Raw genomic sequence first — 21732 nt, forward strand, 5'->3', positions numbered from 1 at the left:
GCTCCAGCTTCTGCTTCGCCTGGTCGAGCTCCAGCTTCTGCTATGCCTGGTCCAGCCTCTGCATCTGCTACGCCTGGTCCGGCTCCGTCGCCTGTGGCTGCCACGCCACCGTCTGGTCCCGCCTCGTCTGGTTCATCTGGTCCTGCCTCGACTGGTCCTTTGCCCACCGGGCCTCGGCCAGTGCACCCGACACTAGAGAGCCGCCTTCCGCCGGCCCCCTGAACTGCTCCGTCGTCGCCTTCGCCACCGCCGCTGCCTTCCGCGCGGCCGGCCCCCTGAACTGCTCCGCCGCCGCCGCTGCTTTCCACACGGCCGGCCCCTGAACCGTTTCCATGTCGCCACCGTTGCCGTCCGCACGGACGGCCCCCGGAACTGTTTGACCGTGAACTCCTGTGCCGTCACCCTCCGGGTCAGCCCCCTGAGGGGTTGTGGACTGGACATTTTGTTTTTGTGGCCTTGTTTCTGGCCCGCCCTTGGTGGGTTGTTTTTGGTTTTTGTTTTGTTTTTTGTGGTTTAGGGCGTCTGGAATCCGCCCTTGAAGGGGGGGCTCTGTCACGGTCCTGGGTCTTATGACCCAGTGTTTTGAGTTTTAGTTCATTTTGATGTTTATAGTTTATGTTTAAGCCCTCCAGGTTTTCTAAGTTCATTTGTTACCATGCCTAGGTGATTTTAGTTCTTATTAATTCCCCCCTCGTGTTTCCAACCCATGTTAAGTCTCCCCTGCTCTTCATGTGTTTCATGTCTGTGTCTTACGTTGTCAAGTTCTGGTTGTCATGTCTGCGTTTCATTATGTTTCCTGTTTTATTTTGGAAGGAGTCGTGTGTTCTTGGTTCTGTGTATTTAGCTTCACTGCTCCTGTCATTAGGTTCATGTTAGTCAGCTGTTTCCTCATGTGTCTCCACTTCCCCTGATCACCTCGTGTGTATTTAAGTCCTCTGTTTTTGCATGTCATTTGTCAGGTCGTCTGCTCGTCCATACCCTCACTTCAGCATTCTATGTCAGTTCACCCCGTTTAAGGTTTTTCATGTTTAGCTTTAGTTCACCCAGTTTAGGCTATGGTTTAGTGTTCACCTGTGTCCTGCTGTTTGTACTCCCTTTTTGCTGGCCTCAATAAACGGCTGATTTTCTGTTAACTCTACGCCACGTTCAGTTTATGGAGTTGCGTTTGGGTCCGTTTGCCAACACCTACAGTCTGCCCTCGCCAGACTGTGACAGTTTTCATACAAGAAACTCACTTATGAGACTCAGACCATACCAAAGTCATAAGTGTCAGTGACTTTAACTCAAGGTTGAACCCATATGAGGATGCATCAGGTATTTCTTATCACCAGAATAATCTGTGATGTGTGGCATGAATTCAATCCTAAAAGTAGGGATTATATTTTCTTCTCAACATCTCACTTATCCTACACTAAGACTGAATGTCTTTTTAATGTTAAATGATTAAGGATATTGAGAGAATTGGGTTGTGCTGAACTGGGGGAACGGATCTCCCTCACACTCCAGTTTATTTGGATTTGGGGAATTCAAAACAACAATAATAGATTTTCATTTAAACAACCACTAACTCCTCTCTCGCTGAAAACATTTAATTGTGTCCTTCAGACCAGTGAAACTCTCATGGCAATCGCAGTTATAGCAAAGGATGGGAATGCTTTAATTATAAACATGTCAGTTTTGAATCAGGACTCTAATCTTTTTACTTCAATTACAGCCAGAAGTTTAGAAACAATACTTCCGCATATCATTCCACCAGATCAAACAGGATTTATAAGACAAATATAGGTGTAACACAATATTAGGCGGACAATACCAATAACGCAATACATGAAAAAGTACTGAGGCTAATTCAGGTTCTGATGATCTTAATGGCTTATAAATCAGTCCCAGTGGCAAACACATTTCTAAACTATACATCGGATTGCAAGAGTTAAAGGGGATACATAATGGAAAACAGGAAAAATGGGGATTTTATGTTACAATTGGAAACAGGAAAAGAAACAGTGGAAGGTTAATTATAAAGTTCTTCAAGGTTATGTGCTGGGACTAGTTCTATTTACATTATACATTCATCCCTTAAGTGTTATTATTAAAAGGCACAGCATTAATTTTCATTGCTATGCACATGATGCCCAGGTGACACACAGCAGAGAGCACCACATTCCCCAAAGTGCAATGGTTATACTAAAAGTTTATGATAAATTATACTAACGACAGCTGCCTTTTATTACAACAATCCAAACGCTTTCCTGCAGTTGCACAATTTCTGTAAAAATAGAAATACCCTGCCTCAGGGTGATGCTGGAAAACTAACTCATGCATTTATTATTTCTAAGCTTGACTGTTATAACTCATCATTATCAGGCTCTTCTGAAAGCTTCCTGAAAAGCCTTCAGTTTAACAGCAGCTAAACTGAATGCGAGACCATTTTTTTCCATACTAGTTTCTCTTCATTGGCTGCCTGTTAAATCTAGAATATACAGACCCCCCCTTGCTAAGTTTAAGATTAGGCTTACACTAGGTTTGTAAACTGTTGGGAATCTTGGATTGACTATGCATCATCATTTGGATCAGTTTTTATGTAATCTGATAATCATTTGAGATTATCAGATAATCATTTCCACTCCATAGTTGGTGAGCTACTCAAGCTTTTGGGATCTTCATTACTTAGAAGTACAGAGGTTAAATCCACATTTGCCATAAAAGAAAATAAAAAATATAATGTGAAGCTGGATTGTGGAGTTATGAAACACCACGTACATTTTTGGATCCGAGAAAAAGTTTTCAACAAAAAGAAAAAAGCTACCAAAAAAAAGTTCCTCCTGCTGTTTTCTCTTTAAGTTTAATTACTTTTACAGCCTTTTGTTGCCCAATATTGTTTGAGATGTGTGACCAAATTGAGCTAATATGAAAAAGTAAAATGTCACACTTTCCATGCTTGACATGTTCTCGATGTTCTGTTGTGAATAAAATATGGCATCATTGGTATTTAGTTTTACTTACATTCCAGCAGCGTACCAACTTTTTTCGAACTGGGGCTCTAAATAATAGGCGAAGGATGGGTTTTCTAAAATAGTCAACTTCCAAAAACTTACCAGACATCCTCTCATGATGTTGATACACAGTCCAGTACAGGGCCGTATCAGTGTTAGTCCTCTGCAGTGGGAACAATACTGCATCCTCACTAACCCTCGCAAACAGTCTCTGGATAATGTCGCCTTCTCGGTCGCGTTCACAACCTCTCCAGCCAGTCTCAACAGTCGGCTCAGCGCTCGACCCGGCCCGAGTGCTCGTGACAGGCTGCTGACGAGTAGGCGAGGATGAGGTCCAAATGGGCTGACGTCCCGCCGTGTCATGCGCAAGCAGTCATCGTGACTGGTTGAAAGGGAGTTATAGGTACGGACTGACATTTGGCCTATACCAGGGTTGAGCAGGCGGCGATAGACCAGTGGGAAGAGGTCATTGTAGAATCGACGCACAACACTCTCCAAGGAGGAATTAGAGTCTCCAGAAAGGTGCCGTTTGATGTCAGTGAACAGCTGAAACACAAGAGGGCGACAGTCCGACGCCAGCGCGGAGTAGGCACTGTCAAACAGAGTGCTGGTCAGATTGGATGTAAAAGAAAGTAGCATCTCAAAGTGTTCTGGAACGAGAGAGAGAAAAGATGGAAAGATTTTTGTTTTGTTAAATTTATTAGCCGTGTGCACCTGAGCCAAACATCTATGGAGCTATCAAAGATAAGGGTTAGCAAAGCTGTCTAGATATGCGAGTGGTCTGTTTCAGGACCCTTCATGTTGCTGTCCCAAGAAAGATTCAAGCAGCAGCATTTCTGTAAGATGGCTTTTTCATATACAGCAATTAGTTGTTGTTATTGTGATCATTCTCATCAGGGAAGAAAAAAGTCAAGTGTTTGTTTTAATCATATGCAGAACAGTTAAGCTAAAATAACTCTATAAAGATGTTTCTGTTGGGCCCATGATTCTGTGTTTATCATGGGCCCAACAGGAACATCCTTATAGGGTTATTTTAGCTTACAGACTGATCTTCCACTTGCCACTGGCTTCTTCGATTATTTAGGTCTTCTTGCGGCTGGACTCCTCCATACTGGATGCCTCTGGGGGCTTAACACTAAAATAAATTCACATCATTTCAAAATATACGATGTTGCAGGTATAGGTTTCTCTAACTGCAAAGAACATGTCTAACTGTCCTTGAACTGACTTCATCAAAAATAGCTCAAACTTAATTCATCCCTGAGCTCGTTTTCACTACCCTGTTATCTATAGTCAGGTGATAATGAGGGGCCCAATCTCATGATCCACTGTGTTTCCCATGTCAGGCATGGGCTAATAAAGAGGACACCACCCTGCCCCTTACGCCTGCGGTGTGTGACGGTGTCTTTACTTTTGAAACTTGCCTAGTAAAAAGGGTGATGTCAGTGTGAAGGCATCCGGATAAAGACGGAGAGAGAGGGAGAGGAAAGAGACTGGATGAAAGAGAATATAAGGGAAACCTTTTTATGTCGCACTTTCACAAGTCACTCTTTCAGCCACTGTGTATGTCGCTCTCTGTGCGTGTGCGTGAGTTCACATCGTAACAGCTTTGTCATTTGCAATCACAGCCGCAGCCAGCCAACTCCTCAAGTGACGGCAATATATGCTGTGGTCAGTTAAGGTGATGAACACATTTGAACGGCCTGGAGGCAGCGTAGCGGCAGTGGCAGGCCTATTTAGTCAAAAGCACTGAGTGAGAACATTTCACTTGCATGTGTGTGCGTGCAAAAGCCACTCAAATACAGAGGGCATCAAGTGACATGGCAAAGTGTGCTCACGTGGGGTCATGTGATTAGCTTTTTAGCCCCTGTGATTGGACAACAGCTGCGATGTGAATGGCAGGACACGAGGGTCTTACAGTGCCAGGAGAAACACACGCAAGCATGCAGACACATATCCACATGCACACACACAGACACACACACCAAAGTAATCCAGAGTGTGTAAATAGAGCCTGACTACAACTGCTCTGGGCATGTCTCAGTTTCTCCAGTGGGCTATAATCACTGCACTTAAGAGAGGGGGTCCTTTGAGACTCTGCTCAGCTGTTGAGGGACACTGCTGTCCTGCAAAATGAACTTAATTAATTAAAGGGTTGGTTAACCAAAAACATACCACAAAAATCCCTCATTGGTCCATAAAGATGTTTGGGTGTATCTGCACAAGTTTTAGAATAACAGGTTGTCAAACAACAGACACCTAAGCATCCATGACACTGTTTTCCAATTTTGTGGTTAACCCCCCAAAAAAGAGTGGCTGAAAAGATCATTTGACACTTAAAATAAACACATGGGACATATACACATTAAAGCACCAGGTCTAATGATCCTAATAATCACAACCCCAATAAAGCCCAAGTTAGATCAATGAATGGCTAAATAAAGCCTACGCTTCTCACCACCCTGTCAAAGAATGCCTGCTTTCCACAGTTTTTCCATGTTTCTGAATCTTATTTATTTCCAACTGTGCTGGGATAACTACAGTGATTCCAGAACATGATAGGTCTGTGGGGCTACTGAAGTCCTGGCATTAATGAGAAGACGGTTTGTGCAGCAAACTAAACTTGTCTTCTCTTATTTGCTCTAGTTGCAGCATACTTTGTCTCTTGGTGTTTGGCATTCATTTTACCCATGGATGGTTCAGCCATCCAGTTGAAACTGAGGCTGGGTGTATTCAAATGTAGAGGGGGTTGGGGTGTGGGGATAGAGATGGAGCAAAAAGAAAACAGGTAGGTGTTTGCTCGTCTGTCTGCTGGGTTTCATCAGTTCTACCATTCTCCTTTATCACCACAATGCATGAGCGCATACACATAGAAGCTACACGGTCCCTCCTGCACACACACACACACGCACACATGCACACACATGCTTACACAAAACGGTGAATAGCAGTGAGAGACAAGTGGACAAGCAGAGTATTCTTCCTCCTATTCAGAGCAGGCCGTTAGAGACCGGCTGTTGCCCACAGCAACAACACTTTGCCGCGGATACGTACTGAATGTAAACATTCTTCGTCTCTCGCTCTCTCATTGGCCAAGAACAAAACCTGATTATTGCAGCGACAGAGACAGACAGACGGAGAAAGAGAGCAGAGAGTTGTAACAAAGTTTTCCGCTGCTCCCTCTGAGAGTTTGCTCTCTCAAAGACTCAATCGAACATCAGTTGTTTGTTTGGCTAGCCACTGCGGCGCCTCACAAAATAAACTGGCCTCACACCACCACCCTGACACAGACTAGCTATTTTGTGATGAACGCACAAAGTGAGAATGGCAGAGGGGGGTACGGGCTCTCGACAGACTTGTTAAAACATCAAAATCACGACTGCTATTAAAGTCGCTTTGGTGGAGGCCCTTTATTTGTGCTTGTCAGTCATGAATCGAGGAGAGAATGAATGAACCTGGGCTTCATGCTGAAGGAGGGGTGTAGCTAAATACTGCAAGATGTATTATCCTTAATGTGGAAATATTTTTCAGATTTTTATTGTGGACATTTATACTTTGTAGCGATGACAGGCAAATAACCACAAGCAATGGAAAGTTGTGAATATAACTACTCTCAAGTTTGAGGCGAGCAGTTGAGGCAACTACCAGAAGGAGCAAAGAAAACACATGATGGATTCATGTGCAATCAGTGTGATTGCAATAAGCACTAGAGATCGACTGTCAGCTACAAAGCAATGGGAAGCTGATAATTTAATTCACATGTGAGGGGAGTTTTAGTCCTTAGGTTTAGTCTTAAAATAAGTTGGATATGTACAGTCATCACAGGGAACTGTGCTGTCCCCTCTTCTCTTCACCCTGTACACCTCTGACTTCTGCTACAACTCTGAATTATGCCACATTCAGAAGTTTGCAGACGACACGGCCATCATGGGGTGTATCTGGGATGATCAGGAAGAGGAGTACAGAAGTCTGGTGAGGAACTTTGTCGCATGGAGTCACACAAACCACCTGCAACTCAACACCTCAAAGACTAAGGAACTGGTTGTGGACTTCGGGAGGTCCAGAGAAGGTCCACTGCCGGTTCAGATAGAGGGGGAGGAGGTGGAGGTGGTCAACAAGTACAAGTACCTCGGGCTGTGGGTGGACAATAAACTGGACTGGTCATGCAACACAGAGCACCTGTATAAAAAAGCCCAAAGCCGACTGTACTTCCTCAGGAGGCTGAGGTCTTTTAACATCTGCAGGAAGCTCCTGAGGATGTTTTACCAGTCGGTGGTTGCTGGAGTACTTTTCTATGCTGTGGTGTGCTGGGGGAGCAGCACAGCAAAGAAGGACTCATGCAGGCTGGAGAAACTGATCAGGAGGGCTAGCTCTGTGGTCGGCATGAAGCTGGACACTCTGGTGACAGTGGCAGAGAAAAGGACATTAAAGAAACTGATGGACATCATGGACAATGCCAGACATCCTCTGCACACGGCCATAAACAATCAGAAGAGTCTGTTCAGTGACAGGTTGCTTCTCCCAAAGACAAGAACTAACAGACTTAAAAACTTCTTTGTCCCACACGCCATCAGACTGTTTAACTCCTCTCTGGAGGGGAGAGGGAGGGGAAACAGGAGGACAAAGGAGGGGGGAACAACTAAGCTGTAGTGCCTCTTCACCTCACTGTGCAATACCTTTTGTGCAATACTTTTGTAAATAGTCAACAGTGCAATAGACTCAATACTTGAAATGTGCAATTCACTTGTATTTTTATTTTTATTCCTATTTATTCTATTTATCCCCTTCGTATATTTTATTTATATTGTCTCTGTATTTATATATATATGTGTGTGTGTGTGTGTGTGTGTGTGTGTGTGTGTGTGTGTGTGTGTGTGTGTGTGTGTGTGTGTGTGTGTGTGTGTGTGTGTGTGTGTATTATATATATATATATATATATATATATAATATTCTGTAACTCTGTAACTTCTGTCGGTGCTGTGCTTTTTTGGAAATCGAATTTCCCAGAGGAACCCACCCGAGGGATTAATAAAGTTCTATCTAATCTAATCTAATCCAATAATAAAGTTTTCTCAGGACTCTATGCATTCCTGTGAAACTAAGTGCACCCCATGATCCAATAGCTATAAAACCACTTTCAGCAGCAATAACTTAAAGTAATCACTCCAGTACGACTTTATCAGTCTCTCACATTATTGTGGATGAGGTTTGGTCTCTCTTTGTTTACAAGGTTGCTTCAGTTCATTGAGGATTGGGCATTCATTCGTGCGCAGCTCTCTCAAGGTACCACGGTGTTTCTATCAGGTTGAGGTCTGGATTTTGACAAGGCCATTACAACACCTGAAATCTTTTCTTTTTTAGTCGTTCTGTTGTTTGGGATCATTGTCCTTTTGCATGACCTCATTTAGGCCGCCAAACCTAAGCTGTTGAACAGATGGCCTCACATTTGACTCCAGGATAGGTTTGTATACAGAGAAGGTCCTGTTGCTGAAAAACAAACCCAAATAATTACCCCTCCACCACTGTGTTTGGTTGGTATGAGGCGTTTGTGTTCATATGTTTTTGTTTTCCATCACTTTGGTCTTATCCCAGAAGTCTTGTGGTTTGTTCAGATGCAATTTTGTGAAGTTAAACTGTGCTGCCATGCTCCTTTTTGGAGATAAAATGCTTTCTCCTGGCAAACCTTCCAGACAAGCCACACTTGCTCAGTTTTTTTCTGATTTTACTGTCATAAACTTTAAAATTTTAAATGTCAACTGAGATGTAGCTCTTGCATTTTTGGAGCTTCCTTAAACAAGGGGTGAATTTGCTGAGACATCCACAAGACCGTGGCATTTTATTTATACACGCTTGAATGCTCAAGACCAACGAACTTCTGCTTTTATTGAGGTGCCCACACTTGCTGCTGATCAGTTAAAGTGCATTTGATTAGCAGGACCTGGCTGCTACTTGCACTCTTAATTTCTATGGAAGCAGTAAGAGTGTGCTTTGTTTTTCACAGTTTGTCAGGACTGCATAGAGTCCTGTAAAAACGTTCTTTTTCATGACCGTACAGATCCTCCAGCTACACCGTTCTCCAACACTAGTTTTGTCTTCACTAATGCAAGTGTTGCAAGGCAACAGTTTTTGTGATTTGGAGCTATTTCAATAAAATGTAATTGAAATTGAGTTAAAAAGGAGAAATCAGTATAGTTTAAGAATTATTTTAATTGTATGAACTCAATTCAATATCCCTCCCTCACCTTGGTACGCCTTGATGTGTCCAGCAATCAGGTACTTGAGTTCGAAACTGTAAGATCGCATCTTCTGCTGTGTTTCACTGCGAACAGCTGCCATGTAGCTGTCCTCCATCTTACTGGTACAGCAGCTGGGCCCAGGGTGGACACACACTCGGAGAGACTCATCTGAAAGACAAAGGAATTATATACCTTAAAAAAAAAGGCCTGGATACCAGGTCCAGGGCTTATTAGGTCACAGAAAATCATTCAACACTCGACCTACTATACTACTTCAGCAGTTTGCAAATTTCTTATTGTTCATATAAATATGAACATATGTGAAAGACAGAGAATGATTTGGGGCTTAGCTCAGGAACTTTCTGCTACTAACTAAAGGTCTATATTTTGTCCACATTTTATCATCAACAAACTTTATTAGCCAGTCGATTAGTAAATCCAATCGGTTATTTAGAATTTAAAAGCATGTGGTGCACAGAACTTTGTGACCTCAAAAATGCTTTGCACAACGGGCCTGGTGGGAGGTGACATGATGACATGAGCAGCGAGTGAAACTTCACCACTCACACCAATGTTTGTGCATTTGTGTGTGTGTGTGAGTGTGTGTATGCATGTGCGTGTGTGTGTGACTAGGAGCAGTCTAACTTTGACAGACTACTGTAAACCAAGCTGTCAAGCAGCTGACTGAGATCAAGGGGTAGAGAGAGATGAGGGGAATGGACTGTATGCAGCGCACAAACACGCTCACACACAAATAACAAAACAGTGCCAAACCTTGGGTCATTCACAGGCTGATAATAGAAGAATTTTGGTAGTGTTGCATTCAGGGTTTGCTTCTTGAACAGCAGGTAAGTTTGAAGCTGCATGCATCCAGTATTGATCTCTTTCACCTTTGCAACAAGATTTGAAACTGCCCCAACAAATAACCACACCAGAACGGACTGAGCAGGCATGATTCAGCAAACCGTGCTGACTTATGTTCTAGTCGTAATACAAGGTCTGCTTGTTGATAAATTTTCAGCGCTTTGAGCTGCACTGCACTCACCTGTAGATGCAGTTTAGTGTCACACAGATCAAAAGGTGGCACCTTCACAAATTTGCAGTAAGTGGATCTTTATGCTGTTTTAAGCTCTTTTTAAAATGCATTATTTTCAAATTGAACTATGGGCGTTTAAGGGCAAATACTTTTAGTGGACAGTTCAGCTGAAATTTGAAGTTTAGGATGTGGAAGCAAAGATCACTGACAAGCCTGGTCGGTTGTGCCTTCATGCTGGCACATGTGACTGACATCTTCCTCAAGCTAATCTATTCAGGGTCACACCAGATCACTGAACAAGAAGAAGAAGCACCTTTGCACAGACATTTTCTGCAAAATACCTATAAATAGTAATTACTGTGTTATTAACCAGTGGTAACCAGCAAGTAACACTTTCATAGTAAAGACAAGTACAGCTTTTAGGTGAGGCTTATAAATGGTCAAAGCATAAGTTAATATGTCTATAACAATGTTGATTGCCAGATCACACTTTGCGTTTTCTTGGAGAAATCTTAGTGACGAAGATAGCACACATGGGAATGTCATAAAATGTGAATGGTATAATACGCGTGCGCGGACACACACACACACACACACACACACACACACACACACACACACACACAAGAATTTAAAAGGGAATTTATATTTAGAAAACAAATAGTTGATGCAAGTCCTCCCGAGAGGGCTTTATTCATTTATTCATTTCTCAGCAAACTTTCATTTCTCTCTCACATTAAAGGGTTGTCTACAGAGATGATCCTCCCTATTTAAAATGCGGCCCCTCATAGTGGTCATAACCATTTTGGCTAAGTTTTATTCACGCTGTATTCACGTGTTCAATCATAAGTCTAACAGCAATAAAACAGCCAATCAATGTTAGGCTGTATCAAGACAGATTACTTAATTATTAGGTTCTTTCCACTGATGCATGCAGGCAAACAAAGCTCTGCTCTGGCCTCATTTATAAAAAGCTGGAAAAGTTTTTATATATCATGTCTTTCTAAATTAAAGTATAATATTTTAATAAATCCAAGTAAAGTTTGCTAAATATAATAGTTCCAAAGGGATTGACTGACTGACCTGGTCCCGGTCTGTCTGGCACCAGCTCCACCGGGCCTATTTGGCGCATCATGTAGGCTGTCTTCACCTCATGACAGCTGTCTGCATCGGCTGATCTACCGCCAGCCTCCGGTAGAAGAACAAAACACAGCAAAATTACCCAAAACAAGTCCACGTTTTGAAAGGCTGCACGGAACATCGCAACATGTCAGAGGGAAGTTAGAAAATCTGGACGGTTATTATGAATTCCTGAAAGTCGCACCGTGCAGTGTGACCAGAAACTTCATCTGCAGCCACTAAGTCTGTCTGCAGCCCAGTGTCAGGCTCAGCGCCCTCCTCCCGCTCGTCGACTCCCTCTCTCGCTTTACTTCAATTACTTAATTACTGGCATGAGCGGCCCAATGCTTCCAAACATTGTTTCTGTGGTTGCCATAAAGCACTTAAGGAAAAAGCCACTTTAACTTGGCGTGCTTTAACGGAATAATTGGTTTTTAAAAAGTTTTCTCACATTTTGTTCATTTCCAGGGTCCACTTGCTTTTTTATTACTTTTTAAAAATGTATTTATTTTTTATTGTGGTTATATGTGGCACATTGCACAGCTGGCGTTTCTATAAATAAGATGCATTCAATTCAATTAATTTCTGAGAGCAGTCGAATGAAGTGAAGAATAAAATGGGATTTAAAAGTAGAGCATGGGCGCCACCTGCTGAGAACTTTGGGTCTAACAGCCGAAAAAGGCTCTGATTAAAGCAGATATTGAGCTATCTGACAATTGCATAAACTATACATAGAAAATATATACTGTATCCCGTCAGCTTACATTCTCTGTAATACAGGACTTGGTATTAAGCAATGCCATTCAGATGTCTCATTTTTTTCTGTCATTCAGCTCCATATCTTGATCGGTGAAAAAAATGGTCTAAAAAAAACTCGCTGTACACTTCACACGTGTTACTGCTAATTTTACTAGGAAAAATCAACCGTCGACTCTGAAGAGGCTAACATTACTGCTTTTAACAGTTTTAATTTGTATTTTGACTAAATGAAGAGGGAAACCTTTAATCTTAAGTTTCCTGAATATATGTTAAATTCTTGTTATTGTTTCTTTACGTTTTACTAGTGTGACGACTAATCTTTTAAGAAACAAACGGCAAGAAGGGAAAAAGCATTCAAAAACGACGAAAAAACAGTGCCCCGTGTGAGGCTCGAACTCACGACCTTCAGATTATGAGACTGACGCGCTGCCTACTGCGCCAACGAGGCCACACGAGAAGCTGCGATACCAAAACATACAAAAGAATCACAATCAGCCCTAGTTTCACAATTTATTTAAAAGGTTGAGATTCGAGTAGATGTATACACACGTCTACGGTAAAGGATAACCAGTACTACATGTCGTATTAGAAGTAACCTTGCATTGTCCTACATTTATTTTGACAAATGTAGGTTGTGGCTGTGTTAGCGAGCCAACTTGTAACTGTATATGGCTAAAGTCTCTTAATGTATCTGATAAGGACATTTTTATTCATGACATGTAATTAATTGTACAGCCATTACAATTTCTAATTATAACTTTAAAATGTTACCACCCTCGCCCAGTCCCTTATTATTAACTGTAATAGCAGTACTACTATTATTTCTAATGCCAACGTGTCGTAGTGTTTCGTACGCTCATTTTAACCTTAACAATTGTCTTTCCTATGGACCCTAAACGCATCACGATAGTTGCTACGGCCCCTTTAAATCCAATCTCCCGCGTTCCAAGTTAAGCGGAAATAGAAATCCTTCTTTTCTCTATTTAAGCGCGCCAACAAAGGCTGTCCTATAGGGTCTGTCTGTACTTTATTCGCGGAATAACAGACCGTTGTTTATTGTCCTTTTCCGGCGTCTTTACTGCCTTTCTGAAGATATGCCAGAGGAAACGTCCGTCGCGTCGAGCTCTGAGAGGTAAGAGTCGTTTGTCATTTTTCACTCAGGTCCACAATAACGTATGCAGGGAAAACACAGCTTGCTAGCCCTTAGCTGAATTACGCGGAGAACGTAGGCAAACCTTGATGATAGGTGTTGGATATAAGCTATTTTAACGATATCTCCAGAAAGTGATACTCTACAAAAAAAACAACTACGTGCTTAGCAGTACTTCACGGCAGCTGCACACGTTGATAACATAACTCTGCCCTCATACTGTTAAGCTAGTTGGCTAACAACTGCACGATGCTAACAGCAATGAGGCGTAGCTATCTTCGGGCATTTACTGAGTAGTGAAAGTTTGGAGCGTGGACTCTGTACTTCAGAATCAGGTAACTTGCATAAGCATTGACTGAACTTAAGTTTAAACTATTGCAGTGCAGAGGAGAAGCCATGCTCATCGACAGCTGCTGCAGCAGGCAGGTGAGTATCCAGTTTAATGGCAAATTGTTCCGCAACTGTTAGTCACTTAGTCTAACAGTTAGTCAGTATAACTAACGCGAGTTTTCTGTTCCTTTTGTAGCTCAGTTGAAGTTCTGGAGGAGGCAAAGAAACTGATTGGCACAGGGAAAAGGCATCTGGTGATGGGGGATGTTGTTTCTGCTGTCAATGTTTTCCAGGAGGCCTGTAGCATGCTGTGAGTAAGACTTGATGTGAAACACTAGTGCTGTCACTGTACAGTTAGAAATTGAAACTTGATTATGGATTTTTCTTTTCCCGCTGAAATGGATGGATTTCTGTAATATATTTTTCCAAATGGAGTAAAGTATTTTAATGTATTATTTCAAAGGATTAAATTTTACTTTAGCTTCATAACTACCTCACTACATTGGATTACAATTTAATTTAATAAAAAAAACAAACAAAACAACAAATGCATTTCTCCATCTAGGGCTGAAAAATATGGGGACACTGCAGATGAGTGTGGCGAGGCCTTCTTCCTTTGTGGGAAATCTCTGTTGGAACTTGCTAGGTTTGTCAAATTTCTTATCTTAAACATACTCCCTAAAAGCTGCACCTGTGAAAATAATACTTAAAAAAAAATGTATTTAAAACTTTTTTTTGTTGTTGTTGACACAGCATTATTTCAAAGGAATAATGTTTGCTTCTTAGCCTACAAGAACTGTTCATAGTGACAGCTTTTGGACACGAATTCTATTGGTTCCTTCATGAACTGCACCTATTTTTGACTTCAGCAATATTGTCTATGTTGGGTTGTTTTGTTTTTCATATAAATAGGATGGAGAACAGTGTCCTTGGCAATGCCCTGGAGGGAGTCCCAGAAGAATCAGAGGAAGAGGAGCAGCCCAGCAGCTCAAATGTTGAGAGTCCAGACAACCTTGATGGTCAGTATTTAGGTGCTGCAGATTTTTTTTAAGCGCACAGATAATTTTAGCATGTGTAGTAAGATTATATGTAATGAAAGATGGGACCTAAAACTGCCTTTGTTTACATTTAGTACTAGATTTCCAGTTACTGGGCTTTTTAAAATTTTTTTAGACTTTATTTTACATATCAGTGTCTTACTACAATCCCTTCTGCCAGAAAAGCGCTCTGGCGAAATCGTCAGTAGAATCAGCTTGGTTATTTATAAATCATTATCTGAAAGATCAAGTTATATGTGCCACTCTGGTGCAGAAAAAACAAGAGATGAGCTGCGACAGCAGGTATGTGACGCAATGGCAGAGAAGGAAAAGGCTGAGGATCCACATTCTCCTGTGACTGGGGATGAGAAGAGCTTATCTCAGGAAACTGAGATGGATGGAGTTTCTTCTGTGAAAAGTGTGTGGGAAGGATCACTTGGAAAAGAAACTGAGATTGAACAGAAGGCTGACAGTTCAGAAGAGCAGACTGGCAATGGGACTGGGGTGAAACCAGTGAGAGGATGTGATGAGGACAAAGAGGAAACGGAGGGTAGTAGAGCTTGAGTCAAAGAGCACCTTCTGGTGTGTGGATGGGTGCACAGTTGATATTTAAACGGTCCACTTCAGCAGGTGTTGCAGTGGTGAAGGGTGGAAATGCAGGCACAAATCTGTGGTGCACGTTTCTGACTTTAATACATGAGGCGATGTTTAGAACTTGTATAATTTTGCTTCAACAGATGATGACGACGACGATAATGATGATGATGACGACGATGATGATGGAGAGAAAAATGGACAAGATAAGGCGAGTTCCTATAGAACTGTGCAATGAAGTAAATAATTTGCAAGCAGTGTAGCTACGTGTTTCTTTACTATGACATTATGATCACAAAGATCTTAATTCTTCTGGATTTTAACTTAAGAATTGAAAAACATTTTCCTACAAATGCAGATATCAGGTGCCTGAAGTAGTTTGTACTGTAAATGTCTGCTGAATAGTCATGATTGGGTGTTAGTGGCTATTGACCAACACAGCTCCCACCCTCCTTTCAGGAAGAAGAGGAAGTTGGGAATTTGCAGTTGGCATGGGAAATGCTAGAAGTAGCTAAAGTCATCTACAAAAGGTATGGAATGATTTGGTTAAATGTGTATGAACATTTGCGCTTGCATGGTTAAATGGGTGGTTAGACTGCATTGACTGTTATGTGACAGCCTGAGGCCAGCTTACAATTTTAAAGCTACTTCTGCACAGAAAGGAAAGCACAGAGGATCAGCTAATGGCAGCCCAGGCATATCTGAAACTTGGAGAAGTCAGTGCTGAATCAGGTATGCTGCTGCTCCTGCAAGATGTAGACTTACTGCCCTTACAGTCTCCAATGCCCAAATCTCACTGCTTGTCACTCCCACCCATAGGTAACTATCCTCAGGCACTTGATGACTTCCAGGAGTGTCTTGCCCTGCAGCTGAAATACTTGCCTCCCCACATTCGTCTGTTGGCTGAGACCCACTACCATGTTGCTACTACGCTCTGCTATATGGATCAGTACAGCCAGGCCATCCAGCACTACAACAGCTCCATAAAGGTCATTGAGACCCGTTTGGGTAAGAATTTACTCCTCCCCTCAACTGAATATTTTATTTTTTGCACTTAATATATGAAATCCAAATAATGATTGTGATTTGTAGGTATGAATAGCACTGCATCTCTTTGGGAGAGGACACGACACCCACTGAACACCAAAACATAAACGGTCCCAGAAGGCTGTAATTGTGTTGTCTTCCATGTTGTGACTTTCTGATCTGGTTGTTGGTACAGCAATGCTGCAGGAGGTGATCGATGCAGCCGAAGGCGCAGATGGAGCAGCAGAGGAGAAAACTGAGCTGGATGAGCTAAAGCTGCTTTTGCCTGACATCCGGGAAAAAGTGGAGGATGCCAAGGAAAGCCAGAAAACAGCCAGTGCTGCCTCACAGGCCATCCAGCAGACACTAGTGGGTACACAGGATGGTGAAATTTGCACCTGGGTTTACTAGTTCAGTAGTCTTGAATTGTATTTGGCTCTCCTCTTTCAGGGTGGTGCATCAACTTCATCAGCATTCCTTTGTGAAAATGGCAGCACTTCATCGGCAGCTTTTGCAACAACCAGTCAGGTAAGGGTACTGTATGGTGCCACATGCTAAATAAAGCATTTTGCCACCTGTGTTACTTATTTGGTGGGATTCAAACTTGTGTATTCTAGGTTCCAGTTAAAACTGAGAGTTCCTCATCTTCCAAAGCGGTCTCTGACATCTCTCACCTCGTCAGGAAAAAGGTGAGGCTCTCTAATGTCTCCCACCCCCCTTTGGCTTCTTCTCAGTGAAGAGGAAAAATGGACTTTGCTTTTTCTCATGCCAATCATTTAATCTGTGAAGGAATAAACCTTCAGCGTGGAATTGTACTGGGTTCAATCAGTGCATTGAAGCTGTGGCATGTGCTGCTTGTCTTTGTTGTGAGGTCTGTCTTTGCTGGTTGCAGTTGTAAAATTCATTTTTAGATTTTTCTGCAGATCAGTGGCAAGCCTGTGTGGTGTGGCTCCTAACCAGAGCTGTGTGCGCATGTAGATGGGACTTTATGCTTGAAATTAAGCTTTGATTTGGTGTGGCTTGTGTGCATGGTTCATTAAGTTATTATTTTCCTAATGACTGGTAATGGATCACTTCAATTTCGGTTTGTGTACAGAAGCCTTCAGTCTTCTCTTCCTCCCTGTCCTGGTTTTGTTTCTGCACAGAGGAAACCAGAGGACGAGAGCCCAGTAAAGGACACTGATGCTAAACAAGCGAAACAGGAAGCCACAGTTAATGGCAGCGGTGACTCTAGTGCCAGCAACGGCAATGGAGTCCAGGAGGGGAAATCGCAGGAGGCGAGTGATAGGCTTATCTCTTACCTTCTGAAGCAGGATTGCCCTGTGATACTACTGCTGTAGCTGGCTGGTGGCCAGGAGTCCATACCTAAATGTGGTTTCTGGTGGAACAAGAAGACTCCTTAGTTTCATAAAGGTTAAAACTGGACGCATGCGAGAACTTGGAGTGGGTCCTTAATTGAGTTGTAGTGAAGGAGGTTTTCTCGGTCTTTGAATGATTTATCCACTTAAACTACACAGCATCAATCTTGCTGTAGCTGAAGGCAATTTTGAAAAAGTAAAATTCATGCTTTCTGTGAAAGTTTACCAAATGGAACAAGTGAATATCTGACAAACCTGCAGGTTTAAAATTCTTCACTCATTTGTCGCCTCTTATGTTAACATTCACTAATTGCAGTGTTTGTTTTGTTTGGTTTGTTTTCCTTCTAGTCTGCCACCCAGTCTGCATCTGTCGAGTCCCCGGCGTGACAGTCTTCACCTCTTTACTGAGCTCAGAAACCAGCACGTCATGCCTGTCCAGCCCCTATACACCTTTCAGCACTCTTGTTTCTGTAAATAAGATCCATTTTCATAGATTTGTCTGTCAAGTTTTTGTATACTTGTAGTAAAAATAAAGAATCTGCAGATGTAACTATGCAATATTGATTTCTTCAGTCCATTGATGTCACACCTGTAGTCCCTTCCAATTATTTCACATGAAACCATCTATGCACTTATGAGCAGATGTCCAAAACAACTTTTGGACTGTATAAATTATGTAAAGAACCATTTTCACAGAATCTTTCACCACCCTACATATTATTGGAAGGCCTCCCTATGAGAGTAAAGTAAGAGACAGAAGTTGAATCAATGCAGATAAGAAGGGGTGCTTTCTGTATGGCCATGTCTTTCAGCTCCTGACTGGCCTGGTATGTTAGGTGAAGGACTGTGGCATCAAATTCAAACATGAAGAGCCATCCTAACCTATAAAAACTGCATATTTATATTTTGCCACTGCTGCAATTATTAGGCATTTCCACACTGCATGTCTCTGCTATTGACCAAATACACCAAATGTGCTCCATGTTTTTGTTTTTTTTTTTTTTCACCTTAATAAGGAGACAAATGATGAGTTGAAGTATTACTTGCTTCACCATGTACCTAAACAAAGAGTCTGCAACTTGAAACTGAGGACTGAACACTTAATGAATATATGCTACTGCTTTTTAGCTGGGCAATACTTATTGGCACAAACTGTGCACTGGCACCCTCTAGTGGCTGCTGTGGAGCTTTGAGGACAGACAGGAGTGTTTATTAATGATTCCAAATTGGAGTGAAACTGTTCTTACGAGTAAAAGAAACATGCTATTTTCAAGATTAATTTGGGACATGTATAATCAGCACCCATTAATAGCAATCTGTGCCAGGTGCTGGATGCAGTTTCCTGAAATTTGAGTACCCCTGCAGGTGTGCAAGTCTTAACATTTTATCTTTACACATGAATTAAACTCAGGACGAGTTACTGTTTTAATCATATTTCTTTTTAGATAAACACCAACGGCCCGATTGTTCTTGGCTCATCTGAAGCCTGCTGAAGTGCTCTACAGGTTATATTCAGTCATTAAAAAAAACTACAAGTCTCAGAGCATTACAAAAACAACAAATCATGATTTGTGATGGCTTATGATGGCAACATATAATATGCTCTTTGGGTAACAAACAGAGTTTATGAATTCTCGTCACAGAAAACCACCAGCAATAAAGTGAAGTTTAGTACTTAAAACTGTCCTGAATGACACATCTTTGTCTTTTGGATCTTTTAGAAATCTTAACTGAAACGGGTGTATAAATGGAGTTCTTTTTGCTGAAGCGGAGATAGAGGAGGTGGCATCCTGGGCTTGCGAGTTTCTTTCCTTTTTTTCCTTCTCTCGGTCTTGGCCTGCAAACTGGCAACCTGATGAAGCTTGACCCTTTAAATCAACACAAGCTCGGTCTCAGTCATTGGAGCTGTAGAACACACGGACACAAGGTGGCTGTAACTAAGCAAGATATGTATTTCTGTGACTAATTTCAGCAGCACTTTTATCACTCTAATCATGTCCCTGTAGCACTAAAATATCTTAACAGTGTGGCTCTTTGTCCAGTCCTGTAGTTTCAAAACATTCCCTCGAGTTGATATAATCATGCTAACACCTGGTACTTGGTAATTCCCTTCCAAAAACTGGCACATAACACTGCAGTAAATATTAAGGAAAGTGCATGTATTTTGCTCTGTACCTCAAAGAACTACCCAAGAACAGATTTTGCAGAATTGTATTGCAAAAACCGCTCCACCTCCATGGCAATGCTTTTTCTTTTTGGCTCACTGGATCCCGCAACCTAAACCAATATCTCAGTTATATTCTTTGTTGCCTCTATACACAACTCTAATTTATCCCTGTTTTTGGGGTGTTAGAACTAATCACAGGAAACAAATGTTGGACCAGAATCTGATCTCCATAAACTTCAAAGAGTAAATCACTTTTTAGAGTGGAAAAATCAAGCTGAGTAAACTTCATTGAGGCTTCACTGAGCACAGCTGTGTTGACAGAGGGTTACACAGTGATGAGCACTACATATTTTCTCTTCGTGATCACTCTGATTCTTAGTCTTCTTTCTGGCCATGGCGGTGGCAGCTGCTTGCTGGTGGTGGTTGATTTCTCTCCAGGCTTTGGGTGTTTGCCTGCAGATCAATCATCTGTACCACAGTGGCTGGATCTGACCTGCCTGCTGCGGGGCTCTGCAGCACAAACATGATTTAACCTCATAAAAAGAAAGCTAATTCATATTCACACGTTTTGTTTTGTTTTTAAAGCAAGAGAAATGGAGGAAAATGGTTTCCACAGAAGAAATTTAGGTGTCATGATGCATGTTTTTATGCTGGAGGGTAATTGGTCGATTGGCAGATGCAGAGTCCTCTTGCACACTCAAAAAACAAAACAAGAACAAAAGCACTGTAACAGATCATTGAAATTAGACAATGCTGTGCCATTTATCAAAGGTTTCCCAGCCAGAATCCACCCTACTAAATTTAATTTAGACTACCACAGACACCACAATGAGGGACTACCCCCTAATGAAATACATAATTGATGCTTTGACTCATCCAGTAGCTAGAAAAAATATTCTAGCTACAAAGAATATGCCTCTTGTGTGAAAAATACAATATGAGCAGTGAGTTATGTTTGAATACCGTGAATATGTCCCTGCTCAGACTAACACATATCAAGTAAATTTTGTTACCAGCTGAAATGCTGTAGATTTCATCCCAGTCCATCACTTTGTGTTATCTATCACCTTATTAACATCTATATTATCTATCATTTATCATCAATGGGAAATAATTAAATACATTTAAATTTTTTGTTTTGTTTTTCTTTCAGTATTTTAAAGAAAAAACGATTAAATAAGTTGCTGGAAAGATACCCTGTTACCCCAAGTGCTGACAGTCAGGTGCTTGATTAGCACCACCTGTGAGCATCGACCCTGCTACAGCGATCAGTAGGTGAGTGCTCCAAGCATGTAACATTTGACTGATCTGGATAAGGTTCATGTCATAAACCAACTTCAAGCTGGTGTTCTGCAAAACCAAGTTGGAGTTGCGATCTGGAACCAACTTCACACAGCCAATCTCTGGTCCCATATGGAGCAACGTTATCTTCAGTGATGAGTCCACATTCTGTCTATGCTAGTTGGATGTTAGGGTCACAGTGTGGAGAAGACGCAGAGACTGCTATGCTGATTGCCGCAGCTTCTGGCATGAGGCAGCTTTACTGTAAAAAACAAGGCTTGTCATCATTGGGGACTCTGCAACCAACGGCAATCCCATATCTCCACAACCTGGAACCAAATGCTGTTCTCCATGAGTGGGATTTATCAGAGACTACCGCCAGTTTTTGGGAGTGAGAGGACAGAGTGGCCAGTCTGCAGTTCTGCCCTCAACCCCTTTGAACCTTTGTGGGATCAGTTTGGATGTGCCGTTTTTGCCGCTCGATCTGATATCCTCGTGTTGGTGTTGTTCCCAGATCATCATGAAAATGTTGTTCCAGGATCAACATTGCAAGTGACCAATCAGAATGTTGTGACGTCATACTTTTGCGACTTCGGGAAAAACCGGCGTAAAACAAAAAACTGTACTTAAACTGCGAGAAACCGCC

General features: G+C 41.9%; 2 protein-coding genes and 1 non-coding gene across 5 annotated transcripts in view; 1 reads left to right on the forward strand and 2 right to left on the reverse strand.

Moving 5' to 3' along the window:
- The window catches only part of gpc5b (glypican 5b), a 62194-nt gene extending 50566 nt beyond the window's left edge, over window positions 1–11628 (reverse strand). For both annotated transcript variants that reach the window (XM_085252173.1, XM_085252172.1), the window contains exons 1-3: window positions 11349–11628; window positions 9236–9397; window positions 3096–3643 (exon numbers count right to left, since the gene is read on the reverse strand). In XM_085252173.1, the coding sequence (XP_085108299.1) occupies window positions 3096–3643; window positions 9236–9397; window positions 11349–11526 (888 nt within the window). In that variant the 5' untranslated portion in view covers window positions 11527–11628. The remainder of the gene's footprint in view (window positions 1–3095; window positions 3644–9235; window positions 9398–11348) is intronic.
- Window positions 11629–12518: 890 nt separating this feature from the next.
- trnam-cau (transfer RNA methionine (anticodon CAU)) lies at window positions 12519–12591 on the reverse strand. Its single transcript has one exon. It is a non-coding gene; the product is annotated as a tRNA-Met (tRNA).
- Window positions 12592–13063: 472 nt separating this feature from the next.
- On the forward strand, window positions 13064–18188 carry LOC146555043 (histone-binding protein N1/N2-like). 2 transcript variants are annotated; one of them, XM_085252488.1, is made up of 15 exons: window positions 13064–13275; window positions 13675–13719; window positions 13820–13933; window positions 14189–14269; window positions 14536–14642; window positions 14935–15210; window positions 15398–15465; window positions 15714–15784; window positions 15913–15986; window positions 16074–16262; window positions 16477–16649; window positions 16731–16808; window positions 16898–16969; window positions 17426–17557; window positions 17987–18188. In XM_085252488.1, the coding sequence occupies exons 1-15, from the start codon at window positions 13238–13240 to the stop codon at window positions 18023–18025; spliced, it is 1557 nt and encodes a 518-aa protein (XP_085108614.1). In that variant the 5' UTR covers window positions 13064–13237; the 3' UTR covers window positions 18026–18188. The 2 variants fall into 2 exon arrangements, with proteins under 2 accessions (XP_085108614.1, XP_085108615.1); XM_085252489.1 differs by lacking the exon at window positions 14935–15210 and having other exon boundaries at window positions 13068–13275.
- The last annotated feature ends 3544 nt before the right edge of the window (window positions 18189–21732 follow it).

Source organism: Mchenga conophoros, linkage group LG17, assembly GCF_057382185.1.
Source record: "Mchenga conophoros isolate Kocher_MC1m ecotype Shallow Benthic linkage group LG17, M_conophoros_male_GT1.1, whole genome shotgun sequence".
In the NCBI taxonomy this organism is placed as follows: Eukaryota; Metazoa; Chordata; class Actinopteri; order Cichliformes; family Cichlidae; genus Mchenga; species Mchenga conophoros.

What these genes read in the sequence shown, in the direction of transcription:
- LOC146555043 (XM_085252488.1), top strand. Translation starts at nt 13,238, where the DNA reads ATGCCAGAGGAAACGTCCGTCGCGTCGAGCTCTGAGAG. An exon ending in GCTAAAGTCATCTACAAAAG is followed by an intron (nt 15,785 to 15,912) that starts GTATGGAATGAT and finishes ACTTCTGCACAG; the next exon opens with AAAGGAAAGCACAGAGGATC. An exon ending in CTTTTGCAACAACCAGTCAG is followed by an intron (nt 16,809 to 16,897) that starts GTAAGGGTACTG and finishes TGTGTATTCTAG; the next exon opens with GTTCCAGTTAAAACTGAGAG.